Source organism: Calypte anna, chromosome 33 (assembly GCF_003957555.1).
Source record: "Calypte anna isolate BGI_N300 chromosome 33, bCalAnn1_v1.p, whole genome shotgun sequence".
Taxonomy (NCBI): domain Eukaryota; kingdom Metazoa; phylum Chordata; class Aves; order Apodiformes; family Trochilidae; genus Calypte; species Calypte anna.
In genome coordinates, this window is record NC_044275.1 from 554479 (window position 1) to 574487 (window position 20009).

The 20009-nt window shown below is 47.7% G+C and overlaps 1 protein-coding gene across 2 annotated transcripts in view; it reads left to right on the forward strand.

Moving 5' to 3' along the window:
• Positions 1 to 10863: 10863 nt before the first annotated feature.
• Positions 10864 to 20009, forward strand: part of LOC103536706 (cyclic AMP-dependent transcription factor ATF-7) — a 42520-nt gene continuing 33374 nt past the window's right edge. For both annotated transcript variants that reach the window (XM_030468091.1, XM_030468092.1), the window contains exon 1: positions 10864 to 10940. In XM_030468091.1, coding sequence (XP_030323951.1) covers positions 10893 to 10940 — 48 coding nt within the window. In that variant the 5' untranslated portion in view covers positions 10864 to 10892. The remainder of the gene's footprint in view (positions 10941 to 20009) is intronic.

Below are 20009 nucleotides of genomic sequence, written 5' to 3' on the forward strand. Positions count from 1 at the left end.
AATTTTTCCTTTAATTATCTTCGATCAGGTTACGTGCAGTTTGCTGGGGCAAAGCCAGTGAGGGGAAGATTCTAAACAGCTGAAAAATAACATTAAAAAAGATGGAGTAGCAGGAGGAGCTTCATCTAGGTTGGTCCTTTTAAAACCTGGTTTTACATGGATTGGTTTCTTGGCCCTCTTAGGACTTGGATGCTTGGACTTGATGATCTTAGGGGTCTTTCTCCAACCTGAAAGATGCTGGGTGGGTGCTCCCCCAAACACAAACACCTTCATCTCAGTGCTGCCAGGGAGCCCTCAGGCTCTGCCACTGCTGGGGTCTTGCAGTTTGGTGCCTCCTTTGTGTCCTTGTGAAAATACCGTCGGGACATCCCACAGATTCCATCTTTCCTCCAGGGAATTGGAGGGAAAAGCAAGTTTAGCAACACAAAGAATTTTTTGGAGGTGGTCTTTCCTCCATCTTCTCCCTGAGAAGCTGCTGACTTGCTGGTTTATGTGGATTTCTACCCTTTGGCCAGGTTGCCTTCTCATGGCAGAAACCTGATCCTTGGCACCTACCTAGAGCACCCTTGCTGCCCCTCAGGAGCATTTGCCAATGTGCTGCTTGGGAGTAAGTATTGAAGAGCAGCAGCTTCTTCTCTTTCAGGAATCTGACCCTCAGAGGAGGATCACAGAACCTGAAAATGTCAGGTTGGAGAGGACCTCAAGGATCATCTAGGATGTGTGCCCTGAAATCTGACCTCCTCAGAAACACCTGAGAATGCCTCTGCACACAGGTGTCCCTCAGCTTGCTCTCAGGACCTCCTGAAGCTGCTTCCAGATCACTCCAGCTTCTTGGGGTTGGTCTTACTGGCTTTTTTTTTTTTTTTTTTTTTCATGTATTTCTTCAGAGATAAAACCAAAAACCCAGCCCAGTATCCTTCCCTTTGATGTACAGGCAACCCCATGGCCTGGCTGAGGCCCACGAGGTGACATGAGGACTTTCTCCAACACCTTGCTCTGAAGTTGGAGGCCAGGCCAGATCTGATCTGGAGTCTGGCCAGCCTGGGAAGCCTGGTGGCTGATGGAGGTTCTAGAACGTGGGGGTTTTATTTTATTATTGTTTTTTTTTTTCTTCTCCTGCCAGACCTTAGTGTGGAGACACTGTTAACAAGCTACACTTTTTGTTGTTGTTGTTATGGTAACAGTAAACTGGTTACTAAGAGGATAATAAACAGGGTTGGTTGGCTGGTTGGTTGGTTGGAAGGACTGGTGGAATCTGTGCCTGGGAAGGGCCTCCTGGCTACCCAGAGCTCTAACCTAAACCTCCCCTGGCACAACTTGAGGCCATTGCTCTTGTCCCATCCCTTGTTCCTTGGGAGCAAATTCCTGTTTGGGAGCAAATTCCTCCTTGGGAGCAATTTCCCAACCCTATTGTGGACAGGGAATCCTCTCCAAGCAGGAGAGCAGCACTCAGCACCCTGAAGGGCACAGCTGGGACTTTGCTTTCACCCTGGGCTGGAGGTTAACTCCTGGAGCTTTACTTCCAACCAGTTCTTTTGCCAGTATTCCAGTTTGTACAGTTGGGTTTGCTTTATCAAGCTGAGAAGGCATGAGGGAGGGTGTTACACCTCCAAAGCAGATTTTACAACCTCAGCTTTTGGCCTGCTTGCCCAGTGACAATTTGAAGCTGTCTTGTAGCTTTTTGGTTCCCAAGCCAACATTCACACTTCTTCCCTTGCTCCCCAAAATAAACTTTAAAAGTCAAAGTTAGGAGTAGCAGGAGCCTGATGTGTTTTCAGCCAGTTTGGTGGTGGCCTCTCCTTGGAAAACTTCACATCTTCCTCACTGCCTCTGGGTGATAAATCCTTGGAGATGGGGGTGGTAATCTTTGGAGATCGGGGTGGTAAATCTTTGGGGCTCCAGGCACCCAGAGGTGCAGAACAAGCTCTGTTCCCAAGTCCCTGGTTCAGTTTGAGGGTCAGCAGGTGCCAAACTGACTTTGCAGAGCCCATCAGGGCAGGTTGGGCACCTTTGGAGAGCAAACCCTTGGTGTTCAAGTGACTTGTGTTTTTTGGGGAGGAGGGGGATTTTTAAGGAGGGACTTGACCTTTTTGGTTTTGTGCTGAATTGTGGTGCTCAGAACCAGGGCTGTGCCCTGGGGGTTGATCCAGGGCAGCACAGGGGGTGCTGACACTGAACCCCAGCTCAGTGCTGAGGAAGCTCTGGGTTCCCTTCCATGGGTTTTGACCCTGCTGATCCCAACCTCCTCAAACCCCAGGGTCAGGAAGTTGGAGGAAGAGAGCTGTTCAAGACTGCCCTTTGGAAAAGAATAAAAGAGCCTTTCCTGGAACAGTCTCAAGGCAGCAGAATGTTTTCCTTCCTTGCATTTTAGTGGGAAATCTCTGACTATTTTTGAGAGCTTGGGGGCAGTGCCTGAGACTTCCTTCTCCTTCTTCCTCAGTCTCCTGCTTACCCCCCAAAAAAAAGCAGTTTGCTTGCTTTTTTTCTCTTTTTTTTGATTGCAACCAACCTCTCTTTCCCTTCTCCCAGTGGCAATTACAGCTTCTGTCTCCAGCCTGCCTGCAATCCTGTGTATTCTCCTGCAGCAAGATGTATGCCACAGCCACAGATTCTGCTCAGCCATCCATAATAATCTCGTTTATTGTGGTTTTATCTCTCCTTCCCTCTAACCGTGTGTACTGCCTGTCCTTGGGGCTTGGTCTAGTGTCTTGAGCACCATTTGGGTTTGAATGGGCTTGTTTGTATTGCAGCTCGGGCTGTTAATGCTCTTGGCACGGCTCCCAGGTCTCAACAAAGTTACCCAAATTGATCTGGGATGGCCTTGCGACTCATTAGTCTCTGAGAATTAATCCCATGCAGGGCTGGCTGTAAAAAAAAGTTAACTCCTAGCTGGGATTTTACCTTTTACATTGAACTGGGATGCCAGAAGTGGAAGAGTAGTGAGGAGCTGAGTGGTTTGATCAAGGAGAAAGCAAACTTCTCCTGCCATTTGTGGTAGTACCCATGATCATCACTTCTGTGGAAGAGTTCCTTCTCTTTTGGGGGAAAAGTTTATTTTGGGGGACAATATTCTAACAACACCCTTTCTGATCCCCTTCTGCTGCCAGCTAAGTGCAGGAATTTGCCTTCAGGAAAAATAAATCCACTTCAGGATGTGGTTTGGTTGGCATGGGGGTGTTGGGAGGACTGTTGAGATGATCATTACAGAACCATAGAATGGTTTGGGTTGGAAGGGACCTCAAAGATCATCCAGTTCCAAATCCCCTGCACTGGGGGGGGAAGACATCTCACCTTGAACCTTTGCTTGGACTCATTCCTGCTGCTGTCTGTGGTGGGTTTTACACCTGGCTCCAAGGGTGCTTTTGCATTTGGAAGAGTAAACCAGTTGTGATCTCTGTATTGCTGGTGTCCTGCAGTCACACAGGACAGGGTGACCATCTGGGTGTCCTCCTGTGTGCAGGTGGCATCACCCCCCTCCCCACGGAGCCCTTTTTTGGGGTGCTGGGTGCCACACTCACCTCGGTGTCAGCACCCATCCTGGCACCAGTACAGCTTTTCTCTGTGATCCATCTGCTTGCCTTCCCCTTCTCTGGGCAGACTTTGAAACCTGAAGCTGAAATTCCTTTTGAAATGTCCCTTTGGGCAATGCTCAGGCTGCAAATCTGGAGGGGGGAGAACAAGGATGGGGGCCTGGAGCTTTCTCCTGGGACCTGAAGGATACCAACAAGGGAGCCTGGATTGTCCCTGCAGGTGCCTGGTCTTCTGCTGAGGCCTTGGGATTCTGCACTGACAATCTTCTCCTCCAGGCAGCTCCTTTGGTGTGTCCTTTCTCTTGATGTTTCCATCTCTGGCAGTTTTCTTTCTTCTAACTCATTTTGTTCTTCACCCAGGTCTTCCCAGGCCAATAAATCTTAGCAGAGAGAGAGAGAGACTTCTGTCAGCAGAGCCTGCAGTTTGCTTTTGTTTTCTGTTCTTCTACAAGTCTATTTTTAGGAGGTGGCTCTGCAGCTCTTCTGGTTTGGCTCCATGGTTGGTGCAACCTCTAAGCTTTCATTTTGTGGTCGTATTAACATGAAGTTTATCCTTGAGATTGATGGGATGGAACCAGAAATGTGCCTTGTACTGGGATCCCAGTAAACATGCTGGAGCTGGAGAAGGGGGGAGCTTGTGCTGGCAAACTGGTAGCAGAACAATTCCTTTTGATTTCATCCAAGCACTCTTTGGGATCCTGAGTATTCCAGCTTGCTCTGCAGATCCAGGAGCCTTGGGCAGAGGCATTCCTGCCATAACAATAGTGACATGCAAGGACAACAATAGAGCCTTATTTTTAGAGCATTTTTCATACCAACTCAAGCCCCCAACCTCCAGCAGAGTTAATGACTGGGGAGTTTCTTCCAGCTTAAGGCTAAACTGGGTTTGTTTGGTGGTGGGTTTTTTTGGTTTTGGGTTTTTTTTGAGATTTCACAGAATGTCAGGGGTTGGAAGGGACCTCAACAGAGTCCAACCCCCCTACCAGGGCAGGATCACCTCTAGCAAGTTGTCCAGGAGGGTTTGGAATATCTCCAGAGAAGAGAACCCCAGTGATTTGAGGTGATCCAGGAAAAAACCAAAGTGCTTTCTAGTTGGTGGGAGGGATGAGGAGCCCAGTGGTGGGTGCAGACATCAGAGCACCCCCAGAAGCAGGGGAGGATCCTTCAGAGAGGCCACGGGGCCATCAGATCTCCTCCTCCTGCTGTGGTGCTCGTGACTTTCCCAAACCCAGCAGAGCCATGACTCAGAGTGACAAACCTTGGCTGGAGGCTGCTGCCAGACCTCAGCTGCTTGTCAGTGATTCAGCTGGAGTCTGGCCCTATAAAAAAACCCTCCTGAACACCCAAACCTCCATGTTCTGCTGGTACCTGGATCCTGCCCTGTGCTGGCACCACTAGGGTGTGGGCATTTGGAGTTATGTGCACCTCTGAAAGTCTTCTTGTGGCTTCTAAACACTGAAGAAAAATTAGGGAGCTGACTGTGACCCTTTCTGTGGCATCAAGATGCTGCCAACCCAACCCATGCCTTGTCCTGTGCCTACAGGCAGCCCTCTGAATCTCTCTTTCCTCTGGAAAGCTAAGAGAACACCTTGGAGAGGACCCAGAAATGCCCAGTGTGCAAACCTCTGTCCTGCTTCTCTTGCCTCTTCCCCAAACTCTTTTCCAAATGGAAGTTTTTCTGAGATGGGTTCCATGAGGTGCCAACACACATCCTGGGGGAAATCCTTTTCAGGAAGGCTGGTCTTTCATTGCTGTTGTTGATGCATGTAATGTGTCTAATTCCTTTTCAGGGAGTTAAAATATTACCCCTAGGTGTCTGTCTAGACTAGGATAACAGGCTTTGTTTTTTTCTTAATGGGTTAGTTAACATGCTTTGGGACCACTTGAGTTTATGGACTGATTTACCAGGGGGAACAAGTAGCATATGGTCTGCCTTTAATATCTGCAGGAAGAATTCAACTTGGAAAGAAGTGGAAATCCTGATTACTGAGGGAAGCAGAACCACCTTATCCCCAGCCCAGTGGCCCAGTCAAGTTCTTCATCATAAACAGGGGAGGCTGGTGGGGCATCTCAGTTCTTCTGGATGGGAAGGTTTGGCTTTTCCTTGGATTACTCTGCACGCCTTGACTAGCTCTTAGCAGAGTTACCAGACGGCCTGTATTAGCGGTGTGCTAAAAATCTTACATTTTATTTCAATTTTACATTAAAGGTGACAGCATCGATCCTCCGCCTAGTATTGTGAGCGTCTGAGCCATCCTACTCTAGGACTTTCAGCACCTGAATCTTTGTTGTGTCAATGCTTAATTTTGATTCGCAGTTGGCTCCAACCGGAATCTCTTCACTATACTAAATGTTGATAGCTTGTATTTGTTTTGACGGTGTTTTGCTTCATTAAATCTTGTTGACTCCGTCACCAGGGAGTCTCTCCTCCATGACCAAGTTTCAGGGTTGCCGTGCTGGCCTGACTGCCATTAGTTAATTTAGTTCTAAGCCAATCGTGCCAGCTTGCTTGCTGTAGTTGCACCCAAAATTGAGTGTGGTGTCTGCACCACCACTGTTCCACCACTTCTTGGGATCAGATTTGTCCAAAGCCTCAAAGATCGTGGAGCTTGGTCTCCAGTTCTTCTTTCATCAGGACCAATATCATCTTCAAACACAAAATCTTGTCATTCTTTTGGAAATTCTCACTCAGAAGTTGCCCAAATGCTCTCTGGTTTGCAGAGGGAGCCTCACAGCTCCTGGCAGCCCCAGTGTCCTGGCTGGGCTTCTGAGCCACTCTGGCATGATGTTTCTCATTTATTTCTGTGTCAGAAGTAGGAAGAAGGCCATGTCTCCAGCAAAACAAGGATGAGGGTTAAGCTCAGGAGGAGGTCCCCAGCTCTGTCACCCCTGGCTGGGCAGTGCTGGAGAAAGGGAGAAGTGTCCCTGTTGTCCTGGCTTTGCAAACATAGGATCCTGGAATGGAAGGGAACTTTAAGACCATCCAGGTGAGGTGGACACCATCCAGGTGGAGGTGGACACCATCCAGGTGTCCCTGCTCATGGCAGGGGAGGAGTTGGGAACTGGAAGATCTTAAAGGTTCCTTCCAGCCCTGAAAATTCTGATTCTCGAGCAGCACAGCACCAGCTGGAGCTGCTGCCAGGCATGGCTTGGGGGGTGACTTCTCTCAGTTATTTGCATGAGTTAACCAAGGCAGGAGGGTGGAAAAAACCCACCCAGGCTTGAGGAGCAGAGTCTGTTTTGGTTGAAAATGTCTTCCCAGTTCTCTGTCAGGCAGCAGCTGCTTGTCAGGTCTGTGCTGACAGAACTTTGTGGCACGCTTCAGTAATCTGTCTGCATTTTTTTCCCCTTTTCCCCTTGCTGTTTCCAACATGCTCAAAATCATCAAAAGGGTGAAATACTGTCCTGTGCCTGCAGGAAGAGGAATGAGAATGAAGTCCCAGCATCCAATCATCTGCTTATTCTGCCTGTTCTTAAGAATGGAATTTATTGGAGCAATTTATCCTGCCTAAATGTGATATAAATTTCAGCACGTGGTATGTACATACCACTCATATTCAGGAGTGAACGAGCAGCTAAATCTTCCTCTAAAGAATGAGTGAATCCTCCTGATGCTTTGCAAGATCAAACAAACCAAGGGGTTGGGGTTTGGTTGTGTTGGTTTTTTTTTTTTTATTTTGCAGCATGTTGGTCCCAGTTTTTCTTTATTTTAATAGAGCTGCTTGTTATGCTATCAGGAGTAGCTGGCAGGCAGCCTGGAATGCCATTGGGTTTTTTGGGTTTGTTTCCCTGCTCTCCATTTCCAGTCAGTGGTATCAAAGCCCCGGGTGTGACAGCTGATCCAGTTCTTTAATTTCTCAAATAGCTTTTTATATGCAGAGGAAGCATAAATACTGAGGGTAGAGAGACCCTGGAGCTGAAGTGACAGCATTAAGGACAGAGCTCTGACCTGTGTTAATTAAAAAAGCAGAGGCTTGGCTGCCCTGGGAAACACAGCTCTCTCCCTCCGGAATAATTCAGCCGAGTGTTTAAGTGTAAGATTTGTTTGCTGCTGAAAAAAAAACCCCCACAGCCCCAAGCCTCATCCCACACAACCCACTTGAAACAGAGGAGGGTGATTGGAGCAATTCTCAAACACTCCCAGCCCTGAGCTGCCTGGGACACCAAGGAACATCACCACTGTCCTTTAAAGTCTGGTGACTTTGCTGCTGTTCTTCGCTTGGAGCTACTCGGATGCTTGACAGCTGCTAAATCATAGAATGACAGCTTGGGTTGAGTTGGAAAGGACCTTGAAGTTCCAACCCCCTGGATGGGCTGGGACACTTCCCACTAAATGCAGTGCTGGTCTGGCAGAGGACTTGGGTTTTGGGGTTTCTTGGAGAACAAACTGCCCAAGCTGATGCCCTGGGGTCCACTTGTAGATCAGGTCCCCAGCCCACCCGGCTGGGAGGGCTCTGGTACAGCCACCCACTTTGGCTGCACTCTGCCAAGGTGGCACAAAACCCCTGAGCCCCCAGGACTGCAGAGTTGTGCCCCTGGCTTTGGGGGTCCCATGTGGGTAGGTCACTAATTTGTCAGAGTTTGGCTCTGGCTAAATAGGGATGAAGGAATCTGGAGCTGATGACTCCTGTGTCTGCTGGCTGCTCGGTGGAGACCGCAGCTCCTGGGGCCTCTGGGTGTGCTGGGAGACCCTTGTGTCTTGGGCAAGGAAGACTTTTGGGAAGGGAAAAACACTCCAAGCTGCCCAAGACAGCAAATGTTGACTTTTAATTTGACCTGTGTCCTTAGGTCATCATTCTTACCAACCACCAACTGATGGGAAAATAACTCCAGCAGTCATCAAGTTGATGTTTCCTTTGTGTCTGACCTGATTCCTCTGATTTTCTTGCAGGAAGAGTAGCAGTTGAGCTGCTGGGGGTGGGTGATGAAGTACTAAGCCCTCTGGCTTGACTTCTTCAAGAGCTGCAGCTCTTTGTGCAGCTCCTGGGAAGGTTTAGGTGTGATCATTTTGGACCTCAAGTGATAAAAAAAGCCCATCTAATCAGTTTTGTGCTTCTCTTCCTTCCTGCAGTGTCAGGGAATTGATCTGAGCAGTGGTTTGGTATGACAAGAAGGTTTTGACCTCCTCATCCTGCCTTGCTAGAGACAACTTTGCACATGAAAACTTGGTGAGGAAGCCTGGGACCTCTCTGTGCCTTCAGGGGAAATCATAACAGGGGTGAGGCTGCAGCAGATGGGTGTAAGTCAGCAGCTTCAGGGCCTGCAGGAGATTCCTCTTGAGGATCACTTGGCTGTGGAGAGAGGGGAGGGGAGGTCCCTGTTTGTTTTAGCAGGCAGAAGCCAATTTCTTGAGTTGCCAGCTTGGGTGGAAGTTCAGAAGGAGGCACAAAGAAGTTCATGTCCTCACTCATAGTCACCTTGCCCCCATGGCACCTCAAGGCTAATCATCTCCAGGGGTTTCATTTCTTGACACCAAAACTGCTGTCATCTCCTGCCATACCCTCCCTCCAGTAGCACCAGCTCACTTCTGGGGGCTTTTTTGGTTTTTTGGAGGGGCTGCCATGGTGGGTGGAATGTTCCTGGACACCTTTATTACCTTGTTTCTTAGGCTTGTCTTGTGCTAGGGAGTATTTTGCTGCTGGCCTGTTCCGTTTGGGAGAGGGCTATTTATTCTTTGTGAGTAGTTGGTGTTTACATAGGCTCTGGAGTTATGCTTTAATAAATCCAAACATCTTCTGGTGGTGTGGGCTGCTTCTCTCCTTTTGTGGGAGAAGAACTGGCAGCTCTTCCCTCAGAGCTTTTGGTTCTTGCTGTTGGGAGCCCAGGGAGGGGAATTCCACCTCTTGTAGCCACTCATCTGAGCTTCAGCTGCTGTAGCACACAGAAACAAACAAAAAAAAATCCTTTTTTTAATCCATATTGAGCTGTAATTGGTTTCTGTGCCTTTTTCATGAAAGCCAAACAGGACTTTGCTGTATCCCACTGCCCTCACCCTCTGCCGCTCAGTCGCCTTCTTGGAGCCCTTTTCTTCATCTACCTTCCTAAAAATAACAGCTCTCCCCACCCTCTCAGGGCGTGCGTGTAGTAACTGCTGGAAATGCAGACAAACCAAACTCAAAAAGAGGCTGTTGTGTCTTGGGGCAGGCGTTCTGGCCCCGTTCTGGTTTCATTTCTGCTCTTGGCCGGAGCGAGCTGACGCGCGGCGCCCAAGCCAAGCACTGAACTTGGAGGAAAAGATGCTGGAAGCAAACATGAACAGCCAGAACATGTTCACACACTAAACCCCCTGAAGAGACAGCATTTGCTTTATTATAGCTTTTTAAAATCCTGCTATAAAAATATCAGTGGGAGGAGGGGGGAAACCATTATTTCTTGAATTTGAGGCAGTGGTTTGGGGGGGGTCACTTTATTTACTCTTATTTTTTATTAATAAGAATAGCTTCACTTGGAGCATAATAGGACTGAGTGTTTTGTTATCCTTGGCTATAATCTGTGATAAACTACCCTGCCATCAGCCTTGTAGTTTACCCACGTAGGGAGCCAGATTATTGCCTTGTAAAACGGAGCACCACTCCTATAATCCCTTAATTAATTAAATGACAAATTTTAGTTCTCTCCCATTGAAAATATAACTTGTACATAGAGAGGACGTGGATTTATGTGACTGCTTCTCGCTTGCACTTATTTATTTTTTTTACATATATGTATTTTTTCCCCCCCTGTAGATTGTCACTCTCTTTGCTGCTGTGTCTGTGCTTCCCACTGCAAGAGCTCAGGGGGGATGAAGGTGGCCGTGCCCTTCCTCCCCACCTTCCACCTCAGGGGGGGGCACATTTTGTAGCTCTTTTGGATGGTCCTTTGCCAGAGATGAGCCTTGTCCCCATCTTCTTAGTCTCATAGAATTCTTCAGGTTGGGAAAGGCCTGGAAGATCACCTTACCCTAACTCTCCCAACCAGCTAAAGCTCTCTCAGCACTGTATTTCACGGGGGGTGACACAGAGATGTCCCTTGGTCTTCCAGGGAGTTATTGGTGGCCCTTGGTGGGAGGCAGAAGAACTTCTGCTCCTTTCCCACCCTCTGCTCTCACTGTCACAGTCCTGATGAGCCCTGCAGTGTGTGAAAAATCAACTGGGCCCTCCAAAGCCTTATTTAAACTCTAGCTGGATTCCTTTTCTCTTCCTTGGTCGTTGTGTCTAGGCCACCAAGAGCTCCACCTTCCCAGCCAGCACAGCACTGATTAATTACCAGCCCTGCAAAGGGCAGCTTCTTCCCTGGATATTTTTAATTTTTATTTTATTTCTTTGAAGCTTATTTAACAATTTCCTCTCCTTTCCCTTCAGCTCAACTTCAGCTGCATGAAATATGGGAGACGACAGGCCGTTTGTGTGCAATGCCCCTGGCTGTGGACAGGTAGGTTTACAGGATACTTTATTGTGACTGTGTTGTTGTGAATCAAAGTGGCTGTTTTATCACACAGGCAAAGAGTTTAAAGCTGGTGTTTTACGTGATCACTGGAGGTAATCAGATCAGAGGATTTTGCAGTGTGTAAATCCAGGTTATGAGCAAGTTGTGGGCACTCCGAAGTCATGACAGCTGCCTTGCTTTTGGGGGGATTGGGGTTCTGCTTGTGGTTTTCTCCAGGAGACCCACAGAGCCCAGAGGAAAACGTGCTGATCTCCCTGGTAATGTTTGCTGGTAACATCTTCCTTCAAACTGCTTAACCAAAGGACAGAGGTTTGTTCCCCAGCAGGACAAGTTAGCTGCTGGAGCATATTCTGTGAAGCAGCTGAGAATGTGACAGGTGATGGTTTGTGTTATGTGAACCCCAAAGTCTATTTTTGGGCTTGCAAAAAAAAAAAAAAAAAAAAAAAAAAGAGAGAGACCCAATTGTGAATGTTTTTTCCTCCACGGGCAGCATGCTGGGGTTGGCTGCAGCTCTGCAAAGCTCCTGGTGGCTTCCCTAAGGGAAAGCATTTTTGTTTTGAAGGACACCTTTCCATCAGGTTTGCCTTGGTTTTGGCAAAAAAACCCCAACCTGCTGCTTTCCCAAAGCTCCAGCTCAGGAGCTGGCTGGGATGAATGGGAGGATTGTGCAGTTCCTGCTGGGGCTGTGTTCATGGGAGCTGTGAGAAACTGGAGTTTCTGTCCAGGGAGAATCACATTTGTTTGGGAGCATTTGAACCTCAAAATGCCTTTTGGAGGGGAAAGGAGGAAGGGGAGAAAATGGTGGCTTTTAATTAGATATTAAGTGATGCACACACTTTGTTTCTTGGCTGCAACCCTTGGCTGTCGGGTGCCAACCCATTATGGCTGTGAGGCTTTGGGGAGCTTTAACAGATCCCAGGGTACCCCCCCTGCTCTCCCTCCCCAATCCTTCAGTGTATTTAATACCTAATGCCTCTTGTGGGGCTCTCAATTGAAATTAAAAGATAATTCTGCATCCCAGGGCATGTCCTGTGAGGCTGCCTGGGAATTCTGGGACACGTTTATTTTTATAGCCCAGAATAGGTCAAAAATCTCATCTGTAACTCTTGGGGTCTTTAAAAATACATAGTTAGGATGTCAGCTTTTTGGGCATTCCAGCACTAGTCTCATCTTCAGCATTTTCTACCTACCTACTTGCAGGTGATCTTCCTCTCTTTTAAGCATTTTCTACCTACTTGCAGGTGATCTTCCTCTCTTTTAAGCATTTTCTATCTACTTGCAGGTGATCTTCCTCTCTTTTAAGCATTTTCTATCTACTTGCAGGTGATCTTCCTCTCTTTTAAGCATTTTCTATCTACTTGCAGGTGATCTTCCTCTTCTTTTTTTTTTTTTTTTCCCCCCCCCTTTTTTTTTTTTATTTTTTTTTTCTGCAGGCTGCTTTTTATCTTAAACTTCTTTGCCTGTGAAATTGTGCAAGTCATTTATAAAATGTATTAGCTGCATTTGAGCACTTAATGATGTGAGGACTTCAATCATACAACCTTAAAATCGGATTCAAACAAGCAATTAAGGCAAACAACAATGTATTTAAATTTAATCTCCCACAATCTCCCACAAATGACATATAAAGGTGGTTGCTTCCTCCTTTCGCTGTTCCAGACTGCTGCTTATGGGTAATTCTGACAATTCTTCATGTTAATATTGAAATGTTAGAATCCGGGTAATTCATACTGCTGTGATTCATGGTGATCTAACCTGACCTCGTGCACAGTTTCCTAGAACGTCCTTCAATAACTGTTCAAACCAGAGCATGTATTAAATAATGATGATCCAAGCTTGATGGAAAATATTTCCAGTGATGGAAAATTCACCACAGCCCTTGGTTAAGTTGTTCTAATAGTTAATTGCTCTCGCTGGGAAGGAAACATTATGCCTTATTTCCAGTCTAAGCCTGTTCAGCTGCAGCTTCCAGGCTGTGGATCTTGTTAATTTTTGTTTGTTAGACAGAAGATGCTTTCTGTCAGATTTCTGATGTCTGGAGGTGTTTGCTGACCGTTCAAGTCACCCCTTAACTATCCTTTAGACTAAATGCCTGGAGCTCCCAGCCTCTCCCTGGAAGTCTTAGTGACTCACCTGTGTTCTTAATTTTTATTTTGCCCTCTACTCTGTACCTCAGCCTCACCTGAAAGCTTTTTAAGAGCCTTTACACATCCTGCTCACCACTAACATGCAGTGGTACCCGAGAGCCACGCAGACCTTGGTGGAAGGCAAAATTTCATGTTGGGTGAGCTGTGTTTTCTGGGGCAGCAGGAGCAAAATGAGGTGGTTGTGAAGAGCTGGGCAGGGGTAAAGCAGTTGGTAGGGTTTAAATAATAAAAATAAATTGGGATTTGAAGCTGGGGGGCTGGTGGTGGTGGCCAGCAGCTGTCTCAACCTCTCAAGCACGTGCTGCATTGTTTCCCCAGCAGCTTGTGCTGCCTTTTGGCACTAAACCCTGACCCTTGACAAGCCACTGAGGATCAGCCCATCAGAAATGGCTTCGTGGTGTGGACTCACCATAAAGTGAAACCTTAATAAGGGTTGGAAATGGCTGCACCAATTTCAGTTCATTCCCTCCTTGCTGAAAGATTGAGTCCCTCATCTTCCAGCACAGGGGAGAGCAGGGCAGTCATCCCTGCCTGCTCTGCTGCAGACACATCCTCACTTTCCCACGTTCTGGAGGATCCAGAATTCTGAGCTTTCTGGGAGAAAGCCTGATTTATTGTCACCCAGGCACACAAATACACACCCAAGGGGTGCTGTGTGAGTGCTTAAAGCACGGGAAACTCTTTCCCAGCTCAGATCCAAGCAGGATTGGTGCCAGTGCAGAGACTTCCTTGCAGGATACAGCCTTTTTTTGGTTTTTTTTTTTTTTTTTTAGATTAAGATCTTTGGGTGCTTTTGCTCAGGAAAAAACCCATTTGAACAGGAAGGTGTTGGCTCTTGAGCCCCTTTGGTTATCAGGATCAATTTTGGGGGGATAGCACCAGATCCTTTCACCATGGAGCTCCAGCATCTCCGTTCCTTTCTCTCCTTTCCAAACCTTTGCTTCTGTGCCCAAAAACATTGCCCATGTTTTTATCCCTACAGGCTGGGTATTTGGGGTTGTTGGTTTGGTTTTGTTTTGGTTTTTTTTTTTCCGTGGGGCTGTTTTGGTCCTGAGTCTGTTGGGATTTCTGGGTTTCACTGGCAGCCAGGACAAGGGGGGGACAGATCTCCTTTTCTCCTGGTTACAATCCGTGATCTGCCTGGTGCAAGCCATGGAGCAGCACAGAGAGGAGGAGGAAGGAGAGCAGAGCCCAAAGAATTGGAGCAGGAGGCTGGAGAACAATTACTGCAAAGCCAGTTGGTGATTTTCCCCCTTTAAAGGAAAAGAAAAACAGATTAGATTGCTTCCTGGTGTCATTTCTTAGAACCACGAGCTGCTGCTTCCCCTCTGATCAGGTTTGCTCTGCGCTCATTTCTCCTCCTTTTCCTTCGCTGGTTCTCTGCAAAGCTGACTTTTCAGGGAAGTAGGAGGGGGAAGAGGTAACAGCCACCCAAAATAGATGAGTCCATCCTGCTGTCCCCCCCTTCCCCATGTCATCACAGCTAGTGGGCTTTTCAGTGGGTATGTAAACATGTTTCTGTTGCTAGGTCCTTTTGGGGGGTGTTATTTTTGGAGTCTCTACGCGATCGCTTCCCAACAGTGAGTCGGCCGTGACACAGCTGCCTGCTGAAATGTGCTGCACACAACTGCTTTTAAAAAAGATTCTTCTTCAAGGTCGTCTTATCTGGTTTCTCCTCAAAGAGGACAGGTGACACATTTTTGTCCCCTGAACCCTTTCTTCTCCCCCCCCCCTGAGCCCTCTCTGCAGAGAGGGAGAAGAGCAGGAACATCTCCAGCCCCCGTGCTGCTCTTGAAAGGCGAAGAGGGAGGTAGAGAAAAACCCCAAAGTGCCCCCTAGAATGTCTTCAGGAGATGCAGAGTGATGCCTCGGGTGAGGTGAAACTCATCTGGGGGTGGCGTGAGCTGCGAATCATTATTAAAATCTTCCTTAATCCCATTTAAAACGTCCTGAGGGATGGAAGGCAGCCGGAGCGCAGCCGAGCGCTCGCTGGAAACTCCAACGTTGCCATTAAAGTTGAAAGGGATTCACTAAGTCTGTATAATGAGGCAGCTCTGACTCATTAACACGAGGTAATTAAAACTCCGGCCGTCCCATCTAAGGCATTTAGAGCCAAGGTCTGGAAGGAGGAGGGGGGAGCAGTGCTGCCTTGTTACCAGGAGGCAGTGGTGGCAGAGGGAAGTTGCTCAGTGTCTGGCTCCTGTGTTCTCCCTTCTAAAAGTGTTTAAACCCTTCTTGGGGTGCCCAAGGTGTGTTTTGGGCAGACAAGCTTCTGGGCTGGTGGATGGCCCTGTCACTCCATCAGTCCTGCCTCTTCTGCTCCTCTCTGGAAGGCTTCAGGGAGCACTAGAAGCTTTGTGAAATGTCCTAAGGGAGGAACATCTTTATTCATCAACTGTTTGGTCCACTCCTGCTGCCCAAAGTAATGGTGGGGCCATAACAGGAAGAACTTCTTTACAGAAAGGGTTGTTAAGCACTGGAAGAGGCTCCCCAGGGAGGTGGTTGAGTCTCCTTCCCTGAATGTGTTTAAAAATCATCTGGATGTGGTGCCTGGGGACATGGTTTAGTGGTGGGTCATCAGGAAGAGGGTAGTAGGGTTAGGATGAGGTTGGACTTGAGGATCTTGAAGGTCTTTTCCAGCCTGAGCAATTCTGATTCTATATTGAATATATTCTGCCAAGAGCAAGACTTTTCCCCAGCCCTTGCCTCCCCACTCCACACCATTTCACTTGTTATAAGTGACACAAATCATCTCCCTCAGGTCTTAATTCCAGGGCTACACTTATGCAGGCCATTTCCTCAAACAGTTGTTTGCTTTTTAAAGCCCCCTCCCCCCCTAATTTAACAATTTATTCCCCTTAAACCCCTGCCACTGAGGTGATGCTCGTGCAGTGTCCGAGAAACGCCAAGCCCAGGACTTTCACGAGGCCAGAAAATGATTTTTCTTCTTTGTGGTTTATTGTATCCTCTTATCTTGTCATATAATAGAAATAATGTTTATGGCATCGAGGCCTCAGCATCACTTGGCATTTAACCAACCTCAAAAGCAGTTTATTGCTTTGTATACTCTGCCACCATGACCATTATCCCTTAAATCTCTATTGCTTTGTAATATACGAGGCAACAAATGGCTCCTGCGATTGGTTAAATGGGGAACTGAAGCTAAGGTGTGTTTTGTAGCTTGTATAATCCAAACGAATATAGATTATTCCTTTTATATGAGTCCTGAAGGGGGGGGAAAAAAAAAAAAAAACACCAAAAAAATGTCCATCTTTCCAAGAAGCTCTGAGCTCTCCTTGTCACCATGCAAACTTCCAAGTGGCCCAGGGCCATGGTGTGATTGCACACATGGAGTTGGATTTGTTGATCCTGATGGGTCCTTTCCAACCTGGGAGATTCTTCTGGGATTCTGGGATTCGTATCTTGGCCACTCGAAGCTTTCCCAGTGGGATTTCCATCCAGGGAGGTATTGATTTGTACCTGGGAATCCTCCTCCTGGTTATAGATAGAGATGAGAAATGAGCTTTGTCCCTGGCTCTGCAGGTCTGTCCTGAGTGGAAGGAGATCATGGTGATGGAAAAAAAAAAGGCAGAATCCTCTTAAAGGAGTGAGTAGGAGGGTATGGAGAGCAGCCCAGAGGTGAGAGCAAGCGAGTTGCCCATTGGCTTTACAACAAAGCATCTTCCTTTTGCTCTCATTCCAAAGGTTTGCTTTGTTATAGTCCTCCTCTCCTTCCAGTTCTGGCAGAAAGCAAAAGGGAAGAAAAATTTGCACTGTCTCTGCTGCCAGGAGCGACTTTTATTCACCTGGGAGAATCCAAAGGGATGTCCCAGCCCTGCTGGAGCTTGCTGCCAGGACCAGGCGTGTGCAGGAGATGGATATATTTGCTTTGAAACAGCAGCTTGTACAGAAAGAAATACTTGTCTGCTGATTTAACAGCCTCTTTAGAGTCTGCCTCTTGAGATGTTGTTCCTGCAGCCTGCGGAGGGAAGTCAGACAAACTGCCTGAGAAATCCAGGGAATTAAAACCCAATCTTTGAGCAGCTTCAGCCCGGCTGGCTACCTGCTGTTAGAGCAAACAGGACTGGAGGTGGTTATTAAGCAGAGTTACGATACCCTGTCCTCCAGCAGAAATTTGTTACTGTCCTGGCATGGGAACTGAGTGGGATTGGACTTGGACACGGGGTGTTTTTCCAAAAGAATTCAGGCTCCTGACACCCACTGGGTTAAGGAGGTAGAAGAGTCCTTGTGGCTTTGGAAATCAGAGCTTTAGTAATCAGGAGAAGGGCTTCTGCAGAGCTGGGGGGGGTTAACAGCAGTCAGGGAGCAGGCTGGGGAGGGTGGCAAGAAGAGAGCAGGGTTTGTACTGCCCCTTCCAGGGTTGGGTGGCACGGCTGACATGGGCTCTCACCTCCAGGTGACACCACGGTGCTGGGGGGCTGCCCAGCACGGGGTTGGATCCGATGGGAAACGCTTCCCAAGCCATCTGCAAGCCCTTGCAGGTGGCTCAGGGGGGCACAAAGACCTCCTCAGCTTGCCCGAAAGTCTCTCCCTGGTGGTGTTGCAGCTCTTGCTTTCCTCTCCCCCCCATCCCACTCCCTCCCTCCACAGCCAGATATTAAAATGAAAAATTGTGGATGTTAACGACGGAGCGAGAATAAAATCCTTCTCCGAGCTTTTTGTTATGCTGGGGCACAGATCCCCCTTGCCTGTAGTTAGCATGCAAAGTCACGTATGTGTTGTGTCCCTACTGCACCCAAGTGGTTTGAAGAGCTGAGCCATAAACCAGAGTTTCTTTGCTGCTTTTTGAAATTGAAGGCGACGTCTGAAGCTCGGTGGCGAGGAATTCCTCGCCGCCTGCTCGCTTCACATCTGCAGCTTTTTATTTGAAGCTGCCACAGCTGAAATCGAATTCTACAGAGAAACATCTCGCTTTTTAAAGGCCTCCTATTCTTTTACAGGAGGGCAGGTTTCCAGAGTTAATTATTTATTTCAAATTAAGGCCTCTACAGCTGCAGTACCTGTGCATCGAGCACAAAATGGCAGATGCTGCACAAAGCTCCGAGCGTTCGCTGTGTGTAAAAGTAGTGGTTGGTTATAGTAACTCTGTTAGGTTGTTAGGATCAAAAGAAGTGAATTAATTGGAGTTGTAACTCATCCATTGTCTCCCACCTCTTGCTGAAGGTATTTTTTTGGAGGTGGGGAGGGGAAGGCTGATTTTGAATAATAAGAAGCTTGAGAAGGCATCTGAAACCAGTAAACGTTTATTTTTTACACTCCTATAACTTAAAAACGGCCAAACCAATTTAAACCAAATTGGATAATAAAAAATATTGCTCCTAGGCTGAGCCCCTGTATGCCAAGTTCCAGTCTGGAATGAATTTTTATGACCAAATTATAAACCCCCTAGAAATGAAGGTTTAAAATGGAAATGTTGACAGACCTTTAACTACAAAAGCACTGTAATAGGACTTTTTTTTTTTTTTTTTTTCCTTTTTCTTCTTCCTTTTTTTTTTTTTTAATAAAATGGCTGTTTTAAAATATAATTAAGACTTAAATATTATTTAATAGCAGCATTTCCTGTAAGTTAAATTCTTCATCATTCCTACGGCTTGGGGGGTTCACTGCCAGCTCTGCAAATGCCAAGCTCTGCTTTGCATTGGAAGCACGTGTGTGCTGAACCCACACAGACACTTGCCTGTCAAATGGAAATGGGTTTGGAAAGCTTTCCAAATTCTCCTTTTCTAAATAAGAGCCTGGGTGCCAAAGAACTTTGCTGGACCTCCCTGCAGCCCCTGTGGCTCTGGTTTAGGAACTGCCCCTCCAGCCTCTGCCCATGAAAACGTGCAATGCCATTGTGTGAGGGAGTGGTGGTCTTTTTTTTTTTTTTTTTTTTTGCTGGGAAAACACATTTGATTAATTAATTAGGAGTTGGGTTTTTAGCCTCTTGCCTCTTTGGTGTCCTCAACACCCACGGGTGGCACCAGGGGAAGCTGAGCAGCTGGGATGAGCCTGGGAGACCCTCACTCCACGCTGCTCCTTGCAGGGAAGAAAGAAAAGGCTTTTCTTTTGCAAAGGGTCCCTGCTGGCTTCTTCCCCCCCTCCCTACCCCAACTCCAGGGGGGCTGCTGGGGGTTTCCATCCTCCCTGATGGTGAGTGATGGACCAGTGCCACCTCTGGGCAGCTGTCACCCCCCCCCTCCCAGCTAGCCCAGGCTTTGGCTTTCAGCCTTTCTGGGGCTTCCTAATTCCTCTGTTTTCTGATTTTCTCCCCCCTCAACCCCTCCCAGCACTGTTTAAAAATAACCCTGGGTTGGTTGCTGCAGTGCTGAGGGTGCAGGGGTTGCTGCAACACCCACTTTGTGTCCTGGCATGTGGCTGGGGCAGAGTCACAGCTCCTGCCTGCTGACCTCCCTCTTCTCCTGTTGGATTTCTCACTCTTTTTGTAGGGCAAAGAAGCTTCCTGGTTTGAACCCCACTGCCAAAAACCTTCTTGGGACAGCTGTGTTATCAGGGATCATGGAATCATGGGCTGCCAGGCTGGTTTGGGTTGAGGGAACCTTAAAAATCAGCTCGTTCCACCCTCCTGCCGTAGGCAGGGACACCTCCCACCAGCCCAGGGTGCTCCAAGCCCCATCCAGCCTGGCCCTCAACACCTCCAGGGATGGGGCATCCCGGGCCAGGAGCTCAGCACCCTCACAGGGAAGGATTTATCCCTCATTTCCAACCTCAGTCTCCACCTCAGCCACTTAAAAGCCATTTCCACCTCGTCCCATCCCTCCAGACCCTTGCCCGAAGTCCCTTCCCAAATGCTGAGGGCAGGAGGCAGAGACCTAAGAGATCTTCACCTTCATTTCTTGAGGTGAAATGTTTTGTACTGAGTTTTTGTTTTCAACAAGTCCTGAGC